General features: G+C 39.4%; 1 protein-coding gene across 3 annotated transcripts in view; it reads right to left on the bottom strand.

Moving 5' to 3' along the window:
* The window catches only part of Snap25 (synaptosome associated protein 25), an 87,842-nt gene that overhangs the window by 3,464 nt on the left and 57,243 nt on the right, over positions 1 to 27,135 (bottom strand). For 2 of the 3 annotated variants that reach the window (XM_045157739.1, XM_004661522.2), the window contains exons 4-7: positions 19,248 to 19,296; positions 12,576 to 12,693; positions 8,586 to 8,711; positions 3,980 to 4,124 (exon numbers count right to left, since the gene is read on the bottom strand). In XM_045157739.1, coding sequence (XP_045013674.1) covers positions 3,980 to 4,124; positions 8,586 to 8,711; positions 12,576 to 12,693; positions 19,248 to 19,296 — 438 coding nt within the window. Of the gene's footprint in view, positions 1 to 3,979; positions 4,125 to 8,585; positions 8,712 to 12,285; positions 12,404 to 12,575; positions 12,694 to 19,247; positions 19,297 to 27,135 lie in introns of all 3 variants that reach the window. The other variant, XM_004661521.2, reaches the window with a different exon arrangement.

Below are 27,135 nucleotides of genomic sequence, written 5' to 3'. Positions count from 1 at the left end.
CAGTAGTTGTTTAGGTTGTTGTTTTGCCCATCATCTGTAACTCTGCTACCTGGGCACAGGAGAAAGCTTTGAGGTGGTAGAGGAAACAGAACTAGGTTTTTTTTTTTTTTTTTTTGGTGAAGTAGTGTCTCCTTGTAGCCCAGGCTGACCTGGAACTCACACTGTACTCCCAGGCTGGCCTCCAAGTCACAGTGATCCTCCTATCTCTGCCTCCTGAGTACTGGGAATAAAGGCATGCATACAACCAGACAGACTGGTTTACTTTCTTTAGAAATAGATATTTAAGGGAGTGAGAGAGAATGAGCATGGCAGGGCCTCTAGCCACTGCAGATACATGTGCCACTTTGTGAGTCTGGCTTACATGGGTTCTGGGGAATCAAACCTGGGTCCTTTGGCTTTGCAGGCAAGCGCCTTAACCACTAAGCCATCTCTCCAGCCTAGCTTAGATTAGTTTGAAATGTTCCAGAAGACTGAATTATGTTGTTTCCAGACTTAACCCCAAGAAAAGCTCAAAGAGGAAAGACTACCCATTTTAACGGCAATTGCATTTCTATGAATGCCCTGCCAAAGCTGTCATCAGTGACCCAGGGGCAATCAAAGTAGAGCATGAGGCCATTCTTTGGATATTCTCAAAGGTCACAGGAGGAGCTGGAATTCCTTTGTTCAGTGGCACCTGTGACTTCCTCTTAAGTTCTTTCTGAAACACATTAAAATTCCAGCCTCTACAATGTGTGACTAAAAAGATACCACATCTTTTTTCATGTTATATGAAAGAAAGAACACATTTCAGAAAAAAAAGCCCTTGATAGAATTGTTTAGATGTCCTCCTGGCATTTGGAGGATGCCTCTGAGTTCAGCCTGTTTATATATACTTAAGGGCTTTGTTTATGAAGGCTAACTCATTCCACTTTTCAGATATGTATTTTGAGACTCAAAGGCTTGCTGACATACTCACCATGCGCTACATGACTTTCCCTTGTGAGACCAGAATGCTCACAGGGAGCCAGGAAGTGGTTAGAAGGAGTGATTTAGTCCACCTTTCTGAGCACTCTAGAAACCTTCTCAGTTTCAGACCATGGCAAATCATGTTCATGCCCTGCTTAGACTTAATGTTCACTACCTCATTCCCCAACCCATTCTGACTCCAAGCGTGAACTCTTCTGTCTTTCAAATATGGGTGGCTGGTCACAGATGTGGTAGACAGAAAAACCCTGTGAAAGCTCAAGACCTGAGTTCTCAAGCGCTATGTTTCCCCACCATAGAAGGACTAGAGGATTGTCTCATTGTTTCTCTGTGTGTGCCAGGCATCTTCCACTCACAGCTTTACACAATCTTTGAATATCACTGTTGTTTCCTTAGCAACAGTTCACAGAAAGCCTGAGATATAAACATATCCAATTTCTACTCTTCTTGAAGAATTGTATGCTTTAATGACTATATGTATTAATATCCTTAAGCAGAAAATAGAGTTTTTAAAGACAGAACAATTTCTTAGAAGTCGATGGGGATATAACAAAAATCTCATTGTTGAACTTCCCAAACTTCACTAAAGTGATGAGAAAAGATCATGATAGTTGGAGTTGGGTGAAGGCCATAGATTCGCTCAGGAGAAGTGTAACAAGATTCACCTTGCTCCTATTCTGTGATTTTAAATTAATCTTACATATTTAGGAGATTGTCAATGCTGTTATCAGACACCAGAAGTTGCACATGAAGATGAGAGTCTATTAATAATTGTGAAGCTCAGTAATGTGACCCTTTTGGGTACAAGTGTGTTCTATTAGGTGTGTGTCCCAGGATAGCTATGAAATATGGCCCAACACATTTATAGAGGGCAGTGTCATGTTGCAAAAGATTGGGCACCCTTGAATCATGCCTAGATTATGATTTTGAAATAAAAGGGTAGGTTGCTATTAAAAATGTTGACTGAAAAGAACTAATTCTTCAAAGGCAATGAGGCTTTTTCCCAACTGCTTCAATGACATAGCAGTCAAGGAATGATACAAACTAGAACTAGAACTACTATTTCCCATCCACTTGCCTGGGTGTTGACTAAATTCCATCCATGTGTATCTTTGTCAGTATAGTATACTCTGCCTAGAATAAGAGGTTCTTCATAAAGATAACAACTCAAACTGCCAAGGTGGCAGAATCTCCTTGATCACATGCCTTTCCAGGAACAATTTTTCTTATCCCAAATACAACCGACTCTGTAAGAATTTGACTCCACTATTAGTAAAACCTCTCCCCTGGGAACGCTAATTGGCTTTGATGCATTATCTGCTTGCTTCCAAATAAATGTGGTCCATTAAACAAAACGGATTCCTCCTGTTTTCTCAAATCACTTTGCTATTGGGATGCAGGTCAGCAATACTTCTTAGTTTATTTTTTTTCTGGCTATAATGGCTTTGGTCAGGTTGTGTCGACTGCCATCCTTTCTGAACCTCTGTGGATTGTTCTATAGCCCATTGTCTCACATAACTTTGAACGCTTCTTAATGACGGCAAGCATGCCAGAGCTTACAGACATCAGCAAAGCTCAAGTGCTGTGCCAGCCAACTCTGACATTTGTACAGCTCAGCAAAACACCATGCAACTGGATATTATTTCTCTGGAGCCACATAACACAGTAAGATGCCAGAAGCTGACTAAGCACCTAAAAACTATTAGCTAGCTTTGAGACTTAAAAGACCTAAAAATTTCCAATTCTACTCCTAGAAGTGGAATAAATTATTATGAAAAAAATGAGGATTTCAGATTAAGGACATCAGTATCTCATAGAGAACAGACACAGTATAAGATCTGCCAAAAAAAAAAAAAAATGTGAACATATACAATTGCTGTTAAGACTATGTATCTATCTCTCCTTCCTGGTGTTTATACATTTTACGAGATCGATACACAGAGGTAGAGTACAAGGAAAGAGGAGTTATGCCAGGTTTGTATGGTTATCATACAAATATCAGATTTGGGCACAGTAAATCATTTTAGAGATACTTTTCTGTGTTTCTTTCTGCCATCTTCTAATTGTATGCTCAAAACCCATCCTGTCCAACCTCTTCTCTTGGTCTTCCTCATGGCCCTTGCTGGCACCGAGGTCTTATACACAGGGCTGATATCCTGGGTATTCAGTTGCTATTTTGAGATTTGGGGATATGAATTGTTGGATTAGAAATGGAACCCAGGTCTTCTCTAACTCATTAAGTCTTGGCCACTTGTCACAACAAATGTCATGCTCATCTTCTGGCTCAACTGATCAATATTTGTTCCCCTGTTTCCTGACTACATTACATCATCATTTCCATTTGACAAACTCCTAACTAACTGTCACTATTCAACTTTGTGCAGCTTTTGATTTTTTGACAATACTGAGTATTGAATACAGGGCTTTGCACATGCTAGGCAAGAGTCCTGCTGCTGCCTCTAGCCCATCAAATGCAATTTTTTTTTTTTCTGAGATTTTCCCTCTCTCTTCCTCCTTGAAGCCATTCCTCCTCTAAACCTGTTAAGCATGGATCTGTGGATCTCTCAGCAGATTATGTTTTTTTTGTATTAGTAAATTCATCTGGTGATTAATTGCCTCCCAGAAGCTGTGAATTTCTTGGCAGCAGCAATGGAATTTCCCTCATATTCCTATGTCCTGCAGTGTCTAGCACAATGCTTAGCATGTAGAAGCCTTTGAGAAATATATGCTGACTAAATTCTCCATTCCTGGCTGGAGACATAGCTCAGTGGTAGAGCATGTCTAGCATACTCAAGGCCCTGTGTTCCAAATCAAAACCTAAATTACATTTGATCTTCATTCCTGTCTTGTTCTGGAATCTTGTACTTTTGTCTTGGAAAATTAAGGACAAAACACCCAGCATCTAGTGTGCCCAAATGCAGGGTCAGGGGCTGAGGGCCTCATCATGTCTGTTAGGCTTCCTGGTGGCGACTTCAGAAGCGACACTCAGGAGCAGCCTGCTGACTGCCACACTCACCTTTTCCATGATCCTGTCGATCTGGCGGTTCTGCGTATCGATCTCGTTGCCCATGTCCAGGGCCATGTGACGGAGGTTGCCAATGATGCCGCTCACCTGCTCCAGGTTTTCATCCATTTCATTTTCTCGGGCATCATTTGTTACCCTAAGAGCCAGAGAGAGATTTTTAAAAGATAGCTAGTAGAAAGAGAGCTGATACTGAGGACCTGGTGCTAACAGATAGGCTATGAGGGATCCCTTTCATCTATCCTTACCTCCAGTCAGTAAAGAACCTACTGGAACTTTTATACATTAGGATTTAACTTTAGCCAGGTGGGGTGACTCACACCTTTCATCCCAGCATGTGGGAAGCTGAGGTAGAAGAACCTCTGTGAACTTAAAGCCATCTTGGGGTACAGAGTGAGTTCTAGCTAGGTCAGCCACCAGAGCTAGAGTGAGACCCTGCCTCAAAACAGAAAGTTTAAAAAAAAGTTAAAAAAAACTAAAAAACTAAAAGTAACTTTAAATTTTGTTTTAAGTTAAATTTTGTTTAAAATTTGTTTTGAACTCAAGGTGTGGCTTAGTGATAGAGTACTTGCCAAGCAAGAGTAAGGACATGGGTTTGATCCTAGGCTTGTAGAAGAAAAAAATAAATTTAAAAATTCAAAACATTCAACATAAAAATTGCACTTTGAATACCTTTGAAGTCTCTCCTCCCCACCTTCCAAGGTTTGGTTATGTAGCCAAGGCTGCAAGGCTGGCTAAGAATTTGTGATCCACCTGCTTCAGCCTTCTGAGTTCTGGGCTTACAGGTGTGTACACCACTATACCTGCTTTAAATTTATAGTGTTAAGAAACACATGTTAAATAGATTGACTGATAATTGTTTCTTTTTCTTTGTTTCTGAGGTAGGGTCTCACTCTAGCACAGGTTGACTTGGAACTCACTCTGTAGCTCCAGCTGGCCTTGAACTCACCGTAATCCTCTTACCTCTGTCTCCCGAGTGCTGGGATTAAAGGCGTGCACCACCACACCCAGCTTTAATTTATACATGTTTCTGACTTCTGCTATCATACCATTTCTCTCTTGAATATCCCAATTTTTATTTTATTTTACATTTTTTTATTTTTTTACATGCATGTGTGTTTGTGCACGTGCACTCCTTCTTCCTTTCTTTCTCTCCCTTTCTCTTCTCTCTCTCTCTTTTTTTCCCTCTCTCTCATCTCCTCAGTTGATTCTAAGGTACAAGCATTGGCTTATGTGTACTTGTTTCTGCAAATCAGTTCCCATTCAGCTGAACATGGCTGGATGAAGAATCAAACCTAGGCCATCAGGGTTTGCTAGCAAGGGTTTTAAACTACAGAGCCATCTCCTTGGCCCCTGCTTTTATTTATGTTTAAATTATATATATATATATATATATATATATATATATATATATATACATACATGCAAGTAGAGAGATCAGAGAGACAGAGAGAATGGGCATTCCAGTGCCTCCAGTCACTGCAAACCAACTCTAGATGCATGTCCCACTTTGTGCATCTAGCTTTATGTGATAGGTACTGGGGAATTGAACCAGGGTTGTTAGGCTTTGCAGGCAAGTGCCTTAACTGCTGAGCTATATCTCCAACCCTCCCATTTTTATTTATTTATTTATTTATTTATTTTTAAATTTTTTATTTATTTGAGAGCGACAGACACAGAGAGAAAGACAGATAGAGGGAGAGAGAGAATGGGCGCGCCAGGGCTTCCAGCCTCTGCAAACGAACTCCAGACGCGTGCACCCCCTTGTGCATCTGGCTAACGTAGGACCTGGGGAACCAAGCCTCGAACCGGGGTCCTTAGGCTTCACAGGCAAGCGCTTAACCGCTACGCCATCTCTCCAGCCCCCATTTTTATTTTTTAAGGACAAAATAACTTAGTTGTAGTGACTCTAGGTCAACAAATGGAGGTAGAATTACATAGAGATTGATTTTTTCCCCCCCGAACCCTAAAGCCCCAGGACTTAGAGATTGAAGCAAATGAGGAAGCATTCTGCTCAGGTAGAGAATTCCCCTGCTTTTCTTTCCCTGTTTAAAATCAATACCATTTGGTTCAGCAATGATAAGTATCGTCTTAATCCTGCTTGCTCCCAAGAACTTAAAAGGGAGCTAATTTGTTAAAGATGACTTTTATTTCCTCATACTGTAATACCATGGAACTTGTAGTAGCATTGTGAATGGGTGATTCCAGGATAGAAAAATGTGATAAAAGATTATTGTTTCAGTTTGAGTAAGGAAGGAATAGGGCAGAAGGAGTTGGTTCATGAGGTATCATCACTTTACATAGTGCAGCTTGAAGGCTAAGAAGGTACTTTATTGTAAACAGCAAGCACTTGTTTTAGAATTTTTCTACTACTTATGGCAATGTGGTAGTTTGAATGGATGGCCCCCAATATATTCAAGATTTCATTGAAGTTTTAAATTTAAATCTGTAGCCACCTGGCTGGAGGAGATGTCACTGTAGGTGGATCCTAGTGTCCAGCCTAAGGTGTGGGGGTGGATTTGGAGTTCTGGTCTAAAGAGATGCAGAGTGCTTGAATTCTGCCCAGAGTTCATGAAGTGTGCTTGCTTGCTTCTTGGTAGTGCTGGTATGGCTTGTGGCTTCTCTCTCTCTGATTGGACCTGTGAAAGCAGGCCAGCTTCTTTTGCCATTATGGAACTTCCCCTAGATCTGCAAGCTTCATATAAACCCCTTCTTCCATAACTGTGCCTGGTTTGGAGGTTCATCCCAGTGACATGTGGCTGTCTACTACAGTCAATGTGCTAAAAAAATTAAGAGGAGTTAAATCATTTATCTTTGGCAACTCCCAAGGTAGATTGTATTGTTTTGTGATGTATCATTCCTCTATGAAACCCAAGATATACTTGCACTCTTGATCTTCCTGCCTCACACTCCCAAGTGCTGGGTTTAGAGGCTTTTGCCACCATGTGGGGCTCCATTATGATTTTTATAGCAGTCCAGTTCAAAGAAAATTCAGTAGCTAAGGGAGAACTTCTTAGCTTAGGGAAGAAGGTTATTTAAATGATTGTCAGCAACAAAGATGTTCCTTTAGTTCAGTGGTTCCCAGTGCTTAATACATAATAAGTCACCTGAATGCTACAAACCACAGATGCTGTGCCGCATGTATCAGACTTTGTTTCAGAGCCCTGCATGGTGGTGCATTCCTTGAGTCCCAGCACTCAGGAGGCTGAGGTAGGAGAATCTCTCTGAGTTTCAGGCCAGTCTGGGCTATAGAATGAGTTTCAAGTCAGACTGGGTTAGAGTAAGGCCTTGGCTGAGAAAAACAAAAAGAAAAAAAAGATTTTGACTCAGTTGGTGTGGATTGGGTATAGGCACTCCTTCTTCCTTTCTTTCTCTCCCTTTCTCTTTCTCTCTCTCTCTTTTTTACCCCTCTCTCTCATCTCCTCAGTTGATTCTAAGGTACAAGCATTGGCTTAAGAACCACTGATCTAATTTGGTCTAATTCCCTGGGAGAAGATAGTGGCAGGAACAGAACTGCCACCTGGGAGGCTCTAGGTATGTATCTAGACAATGTACCTTATGAACACGCCCAGCATTTGGATCACAACAGTATTTATTGGCCAACCACGGCTAAACAGCTTGTGAATAGACAGTTGTGCCAGCAATTACCCACTCCTCTCCTGAGTCCTCTAAGACATAAAGACTGTTTCTTTTCACACAAAACATATGTGGCTGTTATTCTATGTTGCGATCTCAGATCTGAGTTAAAATCTCCTCAGACGTGAGTTCTATGGCTGACCTGTATAACTTGAAGTTTTAAAAACAGATATTTAAATTAGGTTTTGCTTGTAGATCACCACAAAATGATTAGTAAGCAGCCAGTTATTCTCTATTTTCATTCCAAACCCACTCTTTGACCTTCTTTGCTCCAGGCCTCAAGAGGCTGACTTCCATAACTGTATCACCAGTGTCTCTTACACTCTGGTTCCCATTAGGCTTTGGCTAATGGTGTGAAGGAGATCAAAGGGCAAGCAAAGCCAGGGGATGCTCTCCACTTCCATTCCATACTAGCTTTGACTATGGCTGTGTTTCTCTACCTACAGCCCCCAACCAAAGTCATAATTGTTGGGGCCTCATAACCATTTCTTCTTCTGTCTCTTGAGGACTAAGTGGTTATTACTTCCTGGTACTCCTCCTCTTCTCTAATCAACTTGGTTAAATTAAATAGATAATGAGATACCTGTTGACAGCTACTCTGATTCTGGATGTAGTCATATGATTTTTTTGGTCTAGTGAAAATGGCAAATACAACACAAGTCATAGGTTGTAGAGTGTTTAGTACAAGAACTTGTCCCCCTGATATATTGCTAGCATAACTCAGAAGCCTGGGCTCTTCTTCTGGAAGATCCCATGAAGGTAGAGATGCCCCACTGACAGCACAGCCAAGGCCCAGACAAGTGAGTGAGGCCTCTTGGATCATCCCTGTCCTCGTTGCATGTAGTCCTTAGAATGAGCCCAGAAAGGGTTTGTGGAAGAAACTCTCAGGAAACATTCAGATTCATGAGTCATAAAATGGTAGAGTGGTCAGTTATCCAACAACAGAAAATTACATGAAACTCACCTGCGGATGAAGCCACCACTGATGGCCATCTGCTCCCGTTCATCCACCACACGGGCAGGCTGGCTAGCCACCACTCCATCCTGATTATTGCCCCAGGCTTTTTTGTAAGCATCACTTGATTTAAGCCTATGCAAAAAAGAGGGTGAGTGACAAGGCACAGGGTGGAGCAACAAGCTCACAGCAATTGTCATTTCTTCAAGTGAAGAACTGAACCAAGCAAATGAGTTTTAAATTGAGGTACTAGAGAATACCGATATATCATAATTTGGACCCAAACAGTTGGCCACCACCATGCCTCAACTACTCAGCATTTCATTTCCAATTGAACCAATAGCAGTGGTCAAGACTCTAATCTTTGGTTTGTGGTTTAATTGGATTTAAGATAAGGACTACTATAGCTGGAGAACATTCAGTTCCATCTCTGGCATGTCTATATTTTGAGACAAAAAAAACACAGAGAAACATACTGGCAGACAGACACAAAACAAGACTGCCAAGTTGAGTGTGTACATACATCATACCACAGTGACACAGTGTCATCAAGAAAAACATACTTGATCAAGTTTTTACACACCATCATGGAAAGAGCCCTGTTGAATACATTCCCCCCAACACATATGTGGAACTACATTTCCAGCACTTCCATGAAGACCTTAGAGGAATGGTGGTAGGCCAAGGGTGATGGCCTTTGAGTTGCTTCTACAGTGACTTGAAATTGATAATATATCGGTACTTCCAAACAGTCACCATACATCCAGAGTTGATGTACAAACCTTTGTCCACAGAGACAAAAAGTAAAAGCATAGTGAAATGAATGCAGGTAAAGAGAAGAGAGAACAAGCCATCTAGCACCGAAGGGAGATCCCCCCCCCCCATTTCTTCTTCATGCACCAGCTACAGGCATGAGTAGAAAGTGAAGCATTCTCATTTAAGCCAAACTACTCCAGAGGTTGACCATTCTCAAAAAAGGCGCTAGCAGGACAGTAATAGCCTTCATGAGGATTTGAAACGCAGTTCAGTAGCTTCTTGGATGGGTTAAAGGGCAGGGCAGAGAGTGGTATACAAACTCCTACTTCAAACTATCCTGGGGCTATGGCAGGGACAGGGTGAGTGGTTTAGAATTGGTGTGGTCTCCATGGGCTGTATTCACTGAGCTGCCTTGGAGAAAGACTTAAAATCCAGGCATACCTGTTGTGCCCAATATAAACATGTACAGCACATTTTGCTGGGTGTGTTGTAATTTAAGGCAATCAAAGATGTTTTTGAGGTTCTTTGCATAGTAGAAACCACATGCTTTTGAGTCCAAAACGAAGAGACATCCTTTGGCACCATTTCACTTTGTTTTATTACTATAAGACACCAGGATTTAATTTTTTTTTCTTCTTTTTGCTTTCTTTCTTTCACCAGAGGATCAAAGCCATCTAATGAATTGGCTTCAATCTTTGCAGATTGGGGACCACATAACCATGGTGACAAACTGAAAAGTTTTGAAATGGAGTTTCAGCAACTCCTACAACTTTTTGTGTAATGTCACAGCCCTTTGAGAAATCACAAACTTACTGTGCCAAAGGGCCATGTGTCCATTCAAATGGACAAGATCTTTAAAAACATTTCAATACAGTTTGCCTTTTTCCCTGTCCAGCTCCCCATTTCCTCTTTCTTTGGTTTAAAAGAAGCTCTATGGACTTCGTGATGCTTTCTGCTATGTAAAATGTCTGCTATACCATCTTTGGCAAGTGAGAGGAAGGGGAAATATGCGTTTCCAAAAGAAGGCAAACCACTGCACCACAATGCTCCACAGAGACTCACAGCACTGCCGGACATCTACCATAATCCTTCGAAACATGCCGAGACAGCGCAAAGCCCTCAGCTAGTCCAGGGCACCACCAGCCACTGCGTTGTGACATATGGTTTTGAAAGCATTATTTGTACACAATCAGGAAAACTTCAGGCAAGCTTTGAAGCTCAGTCAGGGTGTCTTGCGCATTAAGGAATTCGTGACCACTTAATGTGGAATTAATTGCGGTCATGTTTCTTCAGTATCTTAAGATCCAACCTAGGGGGACCCTGTCTCCACTCTTTCTTCACACACAGTTGATAAAGGGGGATATATCTGTTGGAATTCACCCCAAACAGATGGAAATCTCATGTGGGGCAAGTTATAACTGAAAAGAACATACAGTCAAATCTTGACTAACTGGAATGTTTGGCAATGAGTTGTTTTGGAGAACCATATTTAGTGAAAAGTGGGTCTCAGAGAAAAATTTTATTTCAAGGGTAACAGGTAAAACCATTGTCAGATTCTTGAGCCCATTATCTCCCCAAGAGTCTTTGGGTAAATAGGCATAGTCAAATGGTTTTGGTTTATATGGATCTGTCTGATGGTCTTTCCTTTAAGACCAGGTCTGATTTATTCACCTTAAAACAAACAAAAACAACCAAAGAAGCAAGTAGAGATTATAAAGTGGAGAACCACGTAGCTGGATGCTCTGAAAAATAAATTGTACTCTGTCCTAAATCTTGGCTAGGATGCCCCAACCCTTTCTTTTTTTAAAACTACAATTGGAAAGAGGCAAAAGTTTTATGCAGTTGAGGGTTCCAGTTAATTAGATTCCAGTTAGTCAGGCTTTACTGTAGATCATTCTTTAAAAAAAAAAACAAAAAAAACACATGAGATATTGAGCCCCTCCCCCTCCTAAGCAGGAAGTGGGATATTTTAAATCCACTCCAAAGTTTAAAGGCTATGAATGGTCACATAATCTAATAAAAATTGACATCCATTTCTAGTCTAGAAGCTAGGATCAGGGGAGCTTTTAGGGGAAAAAAGGCTTTTTTTTTTTTAAAGGGGAAGAAGGAGGGGTGAGGAAGGTTGGGGGATGAATTTAATTTTCCAAATGCATGTTGGACAATCCACTCATGCATTTTTTTTCTACTGCTAGCCAGATGAGACTATCTTTCAGAACCCTCAGTTTCAGGTTCTCTGGGTTGCAAACCTTTATAACCACATGTCACATTTCTGCTACATTCCAAAGAAAGCGTTGCCGAACCTTGAGAACAGTTAAATATTTTGTGATGTCGTGCATGCAAAATCTACACATTTCAACATTTCAGCCAGTGTACGGGTAGACCTTCCAAGGAGAAGAGTTTGAGAGGGGTTAGTTCAGTTTGGGCCAGCCTTGGGCACTTCTTGCTGAAGGGCATGCCTCTGCATTGGGTGCCGCTGTAGCGTCTTAGGACCAATATGTGGCAACTGTCATGTCATGCTCTCTGACTTATGGAGGTTTTCTTGGGCCAAATTACCTGTTTCTTTAGACTTCTGCAAAATTTATACTTGAGATATATGTTTCTTGGCCTCCACACTTACCCACAGCCTTTTCTAACTGCGATTTGGGTTCTTGGGATTAGGAAAAATAAAGTTCCCCAGGTGCTGATAAGTACACATTTTGGAAAATGTTGAAATGTTCATCAATAAAGGTTGTTGACAGTGAAGCTCTCACTGTAGTATGCCTGATTTTTAATGCATCAACAGTAATTCCTACTAGTATCATCTATGCTATGAGATGAATGCATTGGAGACGGTATTGATCTGTTCTGCATGCCACATGCTCATCCTGCCTGTGAGCCCGCAGGAATGAGCTTGTCAAGGCTTGGAGGTGGGCCTTGGGAAAACCAAAGCTTCAGGCAGGCAGGCAGCACCTACTTGTTACAGGGACACACACAAAGCCCGCAGAATTTTCCTAGGTCCGTCAAATTCTTTTCTGCTTCTTTCATGTCCTTATTGATTTGGTCCATCCCTTCCTCAATGCGTTCCAGTTGTTCTGATTAAACACAAGTATTTTATCCCCACAGAATGAAGCAGATGGAAAAAGACAAAGAAAAAAAAAGACAAAACTTCAGACATTCACTTTGACATTAAAAAAAAAAAGAAAAGAAAAGAAAGAAAGAAAGAAAACTGGACGCCACAGATCAGAGCTGGTACCCAGTACCTACTTGTTACAAGGACATATGAAAAGGCCACAGCATTTCCCTAAATCTTTTAAATTTTTCTCGGCCTCCTTCATGTCTTGGTTGATATGGTTCATGCCTTCTTCGACACGATCCAGTTGTTCTGGTTAGGACAAAGGGATGATAGTGTGGAATGAATTTTTTGGGGGGTTTTCAACAGAACATGAGAAATGACTATGCGACATGGAATTTGGAAGAGAAAAGGAGATATTACAATGCATGGTCCAAGAGGATGCATTATGGTAGGTGGTGGCCGCTGCCCTATGCAGGCACAGGTAGAAAGAGATGAACAGTTTGTAGTTCAGACGTGATGGGATGGGGTCATAAGGCCTGTTTGATTCTGAGTATCTAGGGAAACAGTACACTGGATTCACTTACACACCAGTGAATCCCAAGAGAAAGAAAAATAGAACATTAATTCATGGCTTAAGGCATTCCCTTCATTACTTGTAGAGAAATAATCTGCTTCAATTTCAAAATAGCTAACTTTTTGGTTTTTAAGTATTCTCAACCAATAAAAGTAGAAAATAGAATCCATCTTCTTTCTCCTCTGGGGAAACCAACACAAAACTGGTAATGAACAACAGCTGTGACCTGCTTTCCCTAGAGCTGTGTAGCCACAGGTAGCCCATGGTCTGTTCTTGGCAGGATTTAATTCACAGAAGCTGGAAAAAAAAAAAAAAAGTAACACATGCACACCGATATTGTAAAGTATGAGGATGTTTCAGCTCCTCTCTCATCCCCCATGACTTACTTGCTGTGGAAGGCATTTCAGTCTTCTGGACCCTGATTTCCCAGTGTCTTTGATGTGGTGGTGCTTGGGGGGGGGCATGTTAAAGGGCAACAATGAGCAGAGAGCAGGGAGATACACTTCTCATTGGAGGAGGGATGATGGAGCAGAACACTACCATGTCACGGCTCAGGGCAGAACTGAGCTCAATGTGTCCAAAACAGAGATCAGTAGCCCCAATTCAACCAATGAACAACAACAACAACAAAAGTAATGAAAATAAAAATAGCCCAGAAAAGATCAAGAAAAGGAACAATGAGTCATAATTCTACCTTTCCAGTGTTATATACAGTGACTTAACTTATTTTTCAAAAGTGTCACCAAGTTGAAGTAACTACTTATTCAATGAAGGGATTTTTTTAAAGTAGCTTTTAAGACCTTTAAAGGAGAACAGCAATGAGATGTCTTGGTTGTCTAATTAAAGACCTAATTACTTCCTCATTTCTCATTTCATCTATATTTTCATGCATGCATTCCTGTGCCTCTAAGAATAAAGACATACTTAAGATATAACAGGTAAGCCATTCTCAGCCTAAGGGCATAAACAATTGCCTAAAACAATTTCTCATAAATGTGAGCAGTGCAAATTGTCACTGGGAGAACTAAGCTAGGCTCACAAGTAATCAAAAGTAGGGAGACTATGAATCTCAATAATGTGGGCTTATTTGTGTTCCTTTTCAGTTAGAATGAAGAACAGATTTCAGCTAATTAGGACTCTCTCTCTGGAATGCTTTTCAAATGACTGGCTTGAAAAATTCAGAGTCTAGTTTAGAGGATATCACTGCAGAGCACAGGAGATCTTTTGCTGAATAATATAGGTACAGGTATATCTTATAAGATATTTTTTAACCTTTAGAGTTTATTGTCTAAGAAGAGTCTTCCTTCCTTCCCTCCCTCCCTCCCTCCTTCCCTTCTTTTTCTCCTTCCTGTTTTCTTTTTGTAGCCCAATCCTCCTGTCTCAAACTTCCAATCCTCCTGTCTCAGCACTGAGCATTGAATTACAATTGCAGTCATTCTAGGCTTCATGATTTTCTTTTCTAAAGACTTAGTTCCAGCGTCCTTTTTAAGAACCCAATAAATTGTGGGTCAAGTTGAATACTTGGGTGAAGGGATTGGTGAGTGTAAGGGGAAAAAATATAGCATTTCCCTAAATGTTCGGCTTCTTTCATGTCCTAGTTGATGTAGACCATGACAACTTTGACATACCATCCAATGAAGAACCATTATACATACAGATGGAAATAGGGATGCCAATTCAAATCAAATAACTGTTAAAAGCATGTAGGAATGCCAGGTTAGAAAAGAGCAGAAGGAGGTGCCAGGGTGCAGAGGGCACACAGGCTGCAGTGCAATAGTGGTGGCTGAAATATGCCCACTTTGTACAAGAGGGATGGTGATTCTAATGTTTATTCAGCTATTTCTCTTTCCTGATGGAGTTCTCTTAAGTTTAAAAACAGTATATTAGCCCTCTGACAAGATTTCAGAAACTCCATTCCTTATGTCTCCAGGCAATATGAGACCAATATGTGTGTGTATATATGTGTGAGAGAGAGGAGGCAGTGGGTTTGGCCCATCAGCATTGGACATATGAATGAAATATTAATGAGAAAGGAAAGGTAAAAACAAACAAGTCAAAATCCACATTTCTAAAAGCTGGATTCTGCCATGGCATGCCAGCTTAGTTTAGCAAAGGGATCAATTGCTGATCTCTATACAATTTCTAAGCAAATCTTTTAATTTCAAAAGCAGCATAGGACCATTTTGTCCAGCTATACTAAGAATAATATTAATTTTTAGTGTACTGGGTGACATTTGTGGGTGTGTTTGGTGTCTTGGGACTTCATAGCACTACAGTGTTTTTTGTGAAGCACTTCTTAGGAAATATTCACAAGCATCAATATCTTCATCGCATAGTCATGTAGACAGCGGCACTTGTAAGGCTGGTACCACCTGCCCATGACTAAGTGCTTCTGCCCTCACTATGCTTGTGTGTTTTTGCAGTCAAGAAAGTCTTCTGCTTGATGACACTGTCTGTTAGGAGCAGAGAGATTAAGCTTTCTTTTGCCATGATACATCAGTGATTGGATACTTGTGATCAATGGTAGGTAGGATGCTTGAGGATCTGTTCAATCACCTTTTTTACAATGTCATCTAAGTAAAGAAATACAAAACTTAAAATTCTCGACCTGGTTACAAAAACAAAACCCAGTAAGATAACAAACTTGGACCTAGTATGCAAGCCTTTATGAGTATATCTAGTTAAAAATTGTGTGCATATTTTTTGCTGTCTTCAGCATTGGTGAGCATATAGAAATTCACTTAAATACAATAAGATAACCACATGTGTCCAATCGCTACCACACTGGACTATGCAGCCCAAGTAATTCTTAATGGACATTTGATAAGAGGGGTATTTCCTCAATGGCTTCTTTGAAGTACCATTAAACTTTTAAGACAGTTGGCTGGCTCTCTGGATTGGCATGATTTTTATCTTTCCTGTACCAGACAGCAGTAGTTAAGAGTTTTCATTATTCAGTTTGGAGTCATCCTAGGGAAGTTCTCAAAGAGCCCCAATTCAACCATCGAACAACAACAACAAAAATAATAAAAATAAAAAATAACCCAGAAAATATCAAGAAAAGGAACAAGAGAAAAAGGTTAGAACATCTCATGTTAGTTAGTTGCTTTAAGGGGAGTTCCCTGGGAGACAAAGTTTCTAGGGGAATAAATGTCCCAGGATTTTATATGTCTCCAGGTTCATCTTTCAGGCTCAGTGATCCATGTCATCTCCTGATACCTGGACATAAAACAAAGTCACAAGGAAACTCCCAGTGCAATTGTTCAGCTGAAACACCTGCAAAGATGTGGCCTGACCCAACAGTGGGGCAATGGTTCTCTAGAAGGATAACTGTTGAGATCTTTTGAGCAGCTGTGAGGCAGAAATAATCAGCACTTTTAGTGTCAGGCATAGAAAAAGTTAGTAGAGCACAACTGGATAGAAATTGCAAAGTTGTCAGTGATCTAAATGAGAAAACATGACATGGATAGAATTCAAATACATTGTGAAGATGGTACAGGCAGTTGTTCTCATACTCATCTGTTATGTAACAGACCCAAGTTCCTGTTCAGTGAAAATGGAATGTGTACCCTTAAGATTGACCAAAACACTACCCACTTTTGGAGGCTTTACAGTTGCAGGTTGCTGTTGACCACACATCTAGTAAAACTCAGGCTATATTAGGAAATACATTTGCTGGAAAAATTCAGTCTTTACTCTGGGATGGCTATAATTAAAATGTTTAGGTGAGAACATTCACTGTCTTGTGAAGAAATCTGTCAAAGAGACATCCTGTTTTTTGTTTCCAAAAGAATAATACAGATATGATCCTGGGAGTCATCTCAATTTAAGAATTATATAGTTTTGCATTTATAAGGGAATTTGTCACATTGTATCTTGAGATTTTTCTTCATTAAAGTACAAAGACATTTGCAACCAAAGTAGGCAGATGGATGATTTTATTTCATTCTTTCTCTCATTTTTTACTTTTGATGTGGGGCCTAAGCCTTGGGTTTCATGCTAAGCTGGGGCTTTACCACAGAACTACATGGCCTGTCCCACACTCTTTCTGATTCTAGGTCTGCACATATTACATATTATTTCCTATGTCTTCATGCTAGTGCTTTCTAGTTAAGGAGAAAAGGCGTTATGAAGCCTTCCCTCTGTTGCAAAAAAAGGTTCCCTTTTCTATCTTCTGCATGTTGCTAATTATTGATGGAAAGAGTAGTTAAGGTAGAACTGCCAACTACTTGAGTACCTCTGTTTTCATTTTGCTTTGGAAATGAGGCACCATACTTCTATAGGGGCACCTGCTGTTTAATTATCTTGTAAAACAATGACTATCTAAGTTTCCAAGCCTGGCACATTTTTCCACAGGTCAATGTAGCAAGTCTTATCCATTGGGGTAGTTCTCAAGACTAGCCCTGTTGTTATAATACTTTATAAAAATAACTCAACTGGACTCTTAATTTTAGAAATCTTAACACACTGTACTTTGAAGATTGAAAGAAAAACAATGGGGTTGGTTATTGATTTTTTTCTTTTAAAAAATATTTGAAGCATATTCATTGAAAAAGTTTAATATAAATAAATAAGATAAAAGCTAAAGTCCTTTTGTTATGGCCACTGGGATTCTTTCTAGCAAGAAGCTATCTGGGAGGAGTGTAGTTGGTTTTGCACCTGTGATGTACAACACACATGCTAGTTCCACCCCGTAACTGTGCCACTCAGAGCTAGTGTTGGCGCACGGAGGGGCCATCAGAGCCACAGTACTTCTGCCCAACATGGGCTTTTCTAGTTGGGGTGGGAGACTTTGCTCCTGGTTATTGCCTGGCTGAGACATCCTCAGAGCAATACTACAGTCTGGAGGTCTTCTCACCCTATTCTCTTTTTTCCAGGTGTCAGACTCACAGTTTGAAGATTTCCTATTTACTCCCACTCCCCCTTCTCTTGACTCATCACAGACATCCCCCAAGAAATCCCCAATGCTTCCAATTGCTTCTTAACATTTGGTTCTCAGAAGATCTCAAATGCTGTGCTTCAACTATTCCACTCCCACTCTTACCTCAACTTCCTGGCAGTCAGTAAATTAACAGTTACCTTATTTACTATATTGGAAACAGAGTTATTTTTTGGTAATCAAATATTTGGTTTGATTGATCTTCCCACCTATTTGCCTATTTGCAAAGTGATGTTTTATACCATATGCCCATTCTTCTTTTAGTTTGCTGCTCTTTGATGATATGCATAGGATTTCTATACTGTAACAAAAGGTTTTTGTACTTGTTATCTTCAGGGCAGGTTTCCTCCAAGTTTTAAATCTGAGCTTGGGATTTATTGGAATAAATTTTGTATTTTTATATGTGCCATCAAAAAACTCATAAACCTGATTATTTCAATGGCTTCACAAACTATGAATCCATGAAGCTTCTAAAAATGAATTTATAATCAGAATTCAAAATGGAAACCAGAAAACAACTTGTGGCTAGAATGATGTACTAAAATTCTGACTCTGAGTTTTATTGCCTCCACATTTTCATGATTTTAAAAACAGGCTTATTAGTTGCAGCTCAATTTTCTATTTTCCATATATCCTGTTTCAAAAAAAAAACTTGATATAGAAAGATTCCTCAGTAGTTAAGGTGTTTGTCTGTAAAGCCTAGTAACCTGAGTTTGATTTCCCAGTATCCATGTAAAGCCAGATGCACAAGGTGGTGTATACATCTGGAATTTGTTTACAGTGGCTGGAGTCCCTGACACACATATTCTGTCTGTCTCTCTTTTCTCTTTGCTTAAAAATAAATATTAAAAAAATACCTTTCCAGTGATTTAAGGAATCGTCATAGGGACTTGAAAGTCAAAACTGCCAGATGCTGAGTTTTGGATATCAAAAGAAATGGACAACAAGATATATAACACTCTCAAGATATACAACGCTCTCATTTGACATAGATATTACTGGGAGGGGACCAAATTTATTAGAAATCTTTAGGGGTCAGGAGACTAGAAAAAGTACTATCCTTAAAAAATACTCCCATATAGCTTTTGCTTTCAAAATTCTGTTACACCAATATATATAATAGAGACAGAAGTATTATTCATTCAGTCATGAAGATAGCCTCAGCATTTCCACGTGGTTATTTATCCTTTAACAGAAAAATAAAAATAGTAAGAGGAACATACTAGAGCCTTTACATTCACATACATGTGCAACACATGCAAAATGGTTACCTGAGGATACACCAAGAATTTAAAACTTGCACCTTTATTCCAATGAGGAATTGTTCTTACTGAAGAAATCAGAACTTACCTCCTTGTTCATCCAACATAACCAAAGTCCTGATACCAGCATCTTTACTCTATATTCCAATAATGGTAGCAAAGTTGAAAAGGAGTTAGAAAAAAAAAAAGAGAGAAAGAGAAATCAGTAAGGGGAAAATCTGCCCTAGAAATGGAAAATAAAGAAGAATCAAGGGGAAAAAGGGAAGGAAACATGACAAGAGCATTGTAGGGCTGGAGAGGTACCTAGAAAGCACTCTACAGAATTACCCTGCCAGTGACTCAGGCCATGGGGATACCTGGAGCACAACCTCTTTAGGGTATAGCTGGGCTTCTGGTTTATTAAGGATGTCTTGGAATGTATGCTTTTTTTTTTTTTAAGTAGGGTCTCAATGTAGCCCAGGCTGACCTGGAATTCAAGTAGTCTCAGGCTGGCCTCAAACTCACAGTGATCCTTCTACTTCTGCCTCCAAAGTGCTGAGATTAAAGGTGTGTGCCACCATGCCCAGCAGAATGTATATTCTTAATAACATACAATAATTTTATACATGGAAAATATCTATATAGTTTTCATAACACGAACTACAGGAAGCAAAAATTTAAAAGCTCTTAGATTGAATTTCTCCTCTAGTATGATCTTTCAGAGAGGCCCATCAGTGACATGAGGGGAGAAGACCCCTGGGGAGATGTATGAGAATCCTGGGTTTGATGATTGGGCTTATCAAGGTAAGCATGGCTTTATAAAGGTTGGGGAGAACAACTAAAAGGAAAATTCATTCTCCTATTTTCTTTGGATAGTAGTCCTCCAAGATTGAGAAAAGGGAATGATATCAGGAATTAAGATGCTTTGTTCTGAAATCTAAACTTCTGCACAATAATAGAGTATGAGAGGAAAACTCCTCTACCACATTACTGTAGTTCTTTTGTGCAGAAGTCTTTAAAAGCATACCACATTTCATTCTTTGTTATCCAAATAAGCTGAGACCACCTGCATTATCAGGAGAAGGAAAATGGGAATAGTTGAGCAAGGGAGACAGAATGAAGGAATTATATTACTCACATTTGGGGATGTCTAGAAAAGTAATCTCTTGAGTAAAGGCTTTCTATTTTCTAAGGTGACTACTCATTAGTATACAATGTCATTGTTTATAATTTGGGTTAATTAGTTTTTCAAGAAAATTTTATAGAAACCCCAGATGACACTCTGGTATAAGACATTTCTTATTGCCCCATTTATTTTCCATTGTTTTATTTAAAACTAAGCCAGAAAAATAGACCTGTTAGTGAAAACTAAAACCTAAATTTCAATAGTGTTTTTAAAACACAAAATAAAACACGAATAACGATTTCTGTGAACTGTTATAGACTCACATTTCAGAGAATGTGTACCATGAACTCAGTGGGACATAGTAGCCCCTGTTGCTATTGAACATACTTTGTCAGGTCAGGGTACAGTTTGGACGGAGATGTGCCAGGATGACTCAAGAAGTAGTTATGGAGAAATAGGATGCTGCTGCTATATTTTCAAACCAGATCTTTGCTGGAATTCTATTGCTTTTGTTTCCCAACTGCAGGATTTTAGTCAAGTGTCCTAACTCCTCAGTCTGCTCATTTGTGATAAAGCAACTATCAACAGTTGATACTCTATTGGGTTCTTCTGTGAATTTAATATATTAATATATGGAATGTGCCAAGAATGGAATCTTGCCTATAATTAACAAAGCATATGTGCTAATAAAATAAATACTTTTATAAACTATATCTGAAGCAGGACATCTAGGTAAATCATAAGTGTCCTTACATTTTACTACCAGAAACTTTTAGACCATTGTTTTTAAAACTGAATGTGTATATGAATCTCCTGCATGTGAGTTTCTTGTCAAGATTCAGATTCTAATTGTTTGGGAGTGGTAAGAGTCTGAAATCCTGTACTTCTCCCTGCAGCATGTTCCTAACATGAGCACATAAAACCAACTTGAGATTATAGACCACAAAAGGCATTCAGTCTTTCTTTAAATGTAAGAGTAGAGATGCCAAGTAAGAGAATGTGGTTGATAGGTTTGCTCATTCACATTCTTTTTAAAAAAGAAATAATTTATTTAAGAGCAACAGACAGAAAGAAAGAGGCAGATAGAGACAGAGAGAGGATGAGTGCGCCAGGGCCTCCAGCCACTGCAAATGAACTCCAGATGCATGAGCCCCCTTGTGCATCTGGCTAACTTGGGTCCTGGGAAATCAAGCTTGAACCAGTGTCCTTAGGCTTCACAGGCAAGCCTTTAACCATTAAGCCATCTCTACAGCCCTCATTCACATTCTTGATCATTCTCTTTTCCATTCTTTTATTATTTTGTTCATTTACTCTTTCATTCACTTATTTCACTACTGGACATATATTTTTCCCCAAACACTGAGGATAATGGTCAGATGAATGTGTGGCTTCTCTCTCAACAGTACTTCCCCATGGGAGAAACCATTTGGTTAGTGGATGGAACTGAGATCTGAGCTTCAGGAATTCTAAATTCTAGAGCTCTGTTTGCAATGTTGCAGCTCTGTGTGTCAGCACATCCAGTGGTCAAATAGGGACAGTAAAAGCTCCCTCACTTCCCACAACTCTTATGAAGATGAAATTAGTGTCAAAGTCCTCTAAAAGCTAGTTCAAGTCTAGGTGAAGAAGAATGAGGTTCAGGAAGGAATACATTAAGATGTGGTATTTAATTTCAGTGGTATCTCAGCCTGTTTAGAATGAGCTTTATTCCCTTAGATCTTTGTTGACTGTTGTGGGATTCTTAAAGCAAATAATAATAATAATAATAATAATAATAATAATAATAATAATAATATAAGAACTGTGGGAGAATGGAACTTAAGTACTCAATATAAAAATTCATTCCCTGGAATCAGATAGACTTGGGTTTTAATATCATCACAGCCATTTATAGCTATGTGTGTAAGTTAAGTTACCTAACCAATGTGTGGCTTAAATTTCTCTGTGTAAACAGGAATCCAAGGAGAAGTGAAATGTGGCTATAATGATTCAAATTAGGTAACACATATTTGATCATGATAGTGATGGTGATAATGAGGGAATCTAGGCCCAGTACCCAGCACATCATAGGTTTGGAATAAGTGTTGGAATTTAAATTTGCTGTAAAAATAACTAGGTTTGTGTGTGTGTGTGTAAGCTCTAGAAACTATGGAAGGAAAGCACTAGGGAAAATACTGCAAGAGAAGCAGAATGTTAGTCTCTTGTTCCTTGAAGAGTATTATACTATAATAGAAGAGAGAGAGAGAGAGGGAGAGAGAGGTGGTGGTTCTATTTTTATTTCAGCTCAATTCTTGTTTTTTTTTTGGTTGAGATTACTGGAAAAAGAGCTTAGCTAAAAACCAGGCAGTTGGAGATAAGGGAGATTTTCCTCCTTTTCATTTCTTTCTTTTGTAAAATTTAGTTTTCTATTGTTATTTTTTAAATTTAGCTTATTTATTTTGCCAAAAATGTCAGACAATGTTCGTGGAGCTTTTTTTTTTTTTTTTTTCTTTTTGTCACCTTGAGATGTTTTTCCCAAACTCCAACATATTTGACCTATGCTTGGATACTCAGGGACCTCTTGAGTGCTGAAGGACTCCGTATCTACACATCTGAAGAGAACTGGTCAATTTAACTTTTAAAAGTTTTGCAAAACACAAAGGTAGCTTTTGGATGCCTCTTTCCTTCTTATGGCCAACCTGTTTGGAAAGGTAAGTTGGTGCAAAAAGCAAAGATTCTCAACATTCATGAATTCAGGCCTGTTAGTGATCCAGAAGCCACTCTAGGAAAGCTGTTCAGTGTTTTCAAATCAGCCTGCCTAAACAATATGGCTTTTCCTGGGGTTAGTTTTCACATCACAAGGCATTGGTCTGTAGACTTCATTTCTGCATTTAGCATAGCAGAGTTAATTTTTTTTTTTTGCCCTTAAATACTCTCTCTTTGAGAATACATTAATGATTCTCCTACCATAATCAATCCCTCTTTCAGGCTTCCAAAGGCAGGTATGACTTTGGGCAGTTATTTACCTGTCAGTTTCCCTGAAATACAATACATCAATTTATGTGTTTCCTTCACTCCCCAGAGTTAGACATTCCATAAATATTTGTAGAAATGTGTCTACCAAAATCAGGTTTCCAACTCCAAGCTATGCTATTCAACTTTTGTGAACTTTCCCCACTGACCTCGGGGTAACTTTAGATTCTCCTTGAAACACTGATGCTGACATCTATTAAAACTCAAGTCCCCAGCCCTGCAATACTGTTATACCTTGGAGTCCATTAGGGATGGTGTGAAGCTGAACTTCCATGGAAAGTAAGACTGTTTGCCTTAGGGAGACTTTCTAATTTTAGTAACATTTCTCATCTTTGAGACTGAATTCAATAAAGATTCAACTCAAATTATGTAGGACTGATGAACCTTGGGATCATGGGTAAGATCTTCGTATTTTAGAGCTCAGATTTTCCAAATGATTTCTGCCCTTGGTGAATATTTAATGCTGATTCTCTTTAAAGAGAATTTCTTCTTGATTGAAAAGCAGAATGTCATTTGAATAGTCAATGGCATAGACATAAGGGATATTTGACCATAAATATAATATAACCCAGAGGAAGTAAGAGCAAATCAATCTATTCTAATTATGCCTTGCTCATAATTTCCTAAGGATAGAAAGTCTAATAGCCTTCTCCTATTTATGAGAGGTAGGAGATTGCTTCCATCTTTTCACCCCTTGTTCTAAGATAAAATTTAATGCTTGGTTGAGAAATACTTTAAGAGAAACAAAACATATAATTTGAGACTCCCACTTCAATCAATAGAGTTTTGACCTTTTCTCCTTTAATTAAATGAGAATGGACACTGATTTTTCAAGACTTGCTGATGCTGATGCACTTTAAGAAGAGGTATGAGTGTTAAAGATTCTGACTCTGTTGGGGGAGCACTGACATGGATTATAGATGGTGTTTCTTTTATTGACAGTGACCACTTGTGGGGAGAACAGATTCTCAGGTGGTCAATGGCAGAAGCTCACAATTTTATAAGCTTTTAAGAGGAGTGGTCTCTAACCTCTAGAGATAGGCCTTGCTACAGAGTGTACTTGGATTGGTAGTGCTAGGGGCTGGGAAAAGGCAATGGATAGGTTGTATGATCATAAGTTAGGATCCCTGGCTTTAGCTGGTACTGTGTTTTAACCTAGGCTATCAGTGCTCTCCCTTTCTCTTTCTCTTCTCCCTCCTTCTCTCTCTCTCTCTCTCTCTCTCTCTCTCTCTGTCTGTCTCCATGTTTCTGAGATGAAAAGAGGACCATAGAAGAGATGGGGCTGCTTGCATCTAAATGCTACCTTCTGATCTCTTAAAGTAACAGTGTTAATAATCTAACAATGAGAAATAAACATCCATATCCCCAAGACTGAAGGGCAAAAGGCCAGTTCATGGCCAGACATTCTTTCCACTACTTTCCATGATCTGGGCAGCAGTTCATCCTTGCACAGCTGGGAAAATTGGTAACACTTCTCAAACTTTTATCACATGTGCATGCACAGACACAAACAAATGAAAAGTGAGATTGGAGACTTTGGCTGTAGGCTTCAAAGTATATTGTGCTAATAATAATAGCATGCAATAAAATAATTATGTGGGTTGATTTGTGGTCTCCTTTTAGGTTAGCCTCAAAGATCATTCAGTAACGTTCTAAGCTCTTGTTATTTTATTTATTTATTTATTTATTTATTTATTTATTTATTTATTTATTTATTTTTGCTCATTATAGCTGGGAGAGAATGAGTCTATGCTAAGAGTCTTACCAACATGCCTACATTTAGTCTATCTGCATCCTTTTCAAGTATTTCTGCACAAACTACTCCCAGAACAGAGCAGAGGAGACATTTTGTCTCATATAGAGATATAGGGCTGCTTTCCTGTGTTGTAGAGGGCCTTGCCATGCTGCTTTCCTGTGGGGGCCAATTTATGTTATATTGCATGCTCAGTTTGTCATTTATGAAATAACTCATCACCACTGCCTCCTCACTCTTCCTATGGCGATTAACATTTTGCCATATTTCACTCCTTGGTGAGAATCTGGAGCTCTAGAAATGAGGGAGGACAGCATCTTCTCCCCTGGTATGAAAGGCAGCTACCTTGCTTCTCAGTCTTTACAGCTTATCCCTTTCAGGTCATTGCATTTGCAATTTACAGTAGCATGGGGTGGGTGAGCAGACTCATTTAATCATTCTGCCAGAGAAAGCCTAAGATCTCTAAACATGATAATCACCCATGAGTTTATACATTGATAAGCAGGCACATTCAAAGCATAGCTAAAACAGCATCTCACTGAATAAAAGCCATTAGACTTGTTTTATTAGGTTAAGATAAACATAATCCAACCCATCTTTTTTTCGACTTCATCTCTCCCAATGGACAGGTTCAATTAATCCATTTATTCTTCTGGTTGACTGCTGCTCTACCAAATTGGAATGAGTGAGGTTTATTGTAAATGCTCTTTTGATTCCATTATTGCTATCTGCCCATTTTACCCATTTAAAAGTAGTTTGGGATTCATTAACCATGAATTAAAAATGTCTTACAAATGGATGTACAATCTAGAGTCAGAAATATAAAAGAGCTTTTATGTTTATTTCAGTAGTCTTATTTTTTTTCTTGGTTACAGGTTTTTCCTTATTTTTCCATAAATTTTAGTGCCTGAATCCAATTATGACAACTTCTGAAAATTATCTACTTCTATAGGCACATAAAAATATAGATATGGTTAAAGTCAGAACATAATTTTTAGATTAGATGTAATATTTGGAATGAAAAATGAAGATTTGGGCTGGAGAGATGCTTAGTGGTTAAGGCACTTGCCTGTGAAACCTAAGGATCAATATTCACCTCTCCAGGTCCCACATAAGCCAGACGCACAAGGTCACGAAAGTGCGCAAGGTTGCACTGCACAAGGGGACATGTATCTGGAGTTTAATTGCAGTGACTAGAGTCCCTAATGCACCAATTCTCCCTTTCTCTCTCTCTCTTTCTCATTTTCTCACATAAGAAAAAAGGGGCCAGTCTGTTGGGCTTGCCTCCAAAAGCAAAAACAAAAACAAACAAACAAAAAAAGATTTTATGTAGGTCATTGTTTTATATGTTAAAAATCTCTTTGACTTGCCTAATGTGATCCCATCTTTTGTGATATTGTGGTAGTTTGAATGCATGTCCCCCAGAGACTCAGGTATTTTATTAAAATTGAGTTAGCAGCTTCAGTCCCTCCGCAGGCAGACTCCTGCTACAGGGAGGTGTCACTGGGGGCAGATTTGAATTCCAGCCCAAAGGTACACAAAGAGACTTGAGCTCTGCTGGGCCCCTGCTGCTTGCTGCCCATTTTGCTTTGTTGCTTTTCAAGGTGCTGTTTTTTTTTTTTCCCCCCCTCTCTGCTTGGATATATGGAAATAGTTTCTTCTACCACATATGGAACTTACCCCTGGATCTCTGAGCTTGAAATAAACCCCTTCCTCCCATAAACTTTGTCTGGCTTGGACATTCATCACAGTGATGTAGAACTGAGTACAACTAAGCAGGTGTCAGTTTTCTTTGTTAGCTTTGTGAGATGACTGAGCCCCTGAAAGTATCCTGCAGTCTCCACTTTGTTAGAGATCAAAGTGTTATCTAACTCTCATTTCTGTTTTTCCACAAACAACCTGGGCCCCTCTTGGGAGGTCTTTCCTAGGATTTAAATCTAGTCCTAAATTTGTGGTTGGTCAAGCTCAGTCCCCAGAACTTGGCTAGCCTTGTCATGAGATAATCCCTAGCCCAGACCAATCAGCTGTCTGTCTCTCTAGTTCACCTGAGCCACAAGGTAGCGCCCATCACCATAAGGTTATAGATATATTTGTTAGGGGAGGGAAGGC

This window comes from Jaculus jaculus, chromosome 8 (assembly GCF_020740685.1).
Source record: "Jaculus jaculus isolate mJacJac1 chromosome 8, mJacJac1.mat.Y.cur, whole genome shotgun sequence".
NCBI classification, from domain to species: domain Eukaryota; kingdom Metazoa; phylum Chordata; class Mammalia; order Rodentia; family Dipodidae; genus Jaculus; species Jaculus jaculus.
This window is presented reverse-complemented; position numbering and strand designations above follow the sequence as displayed.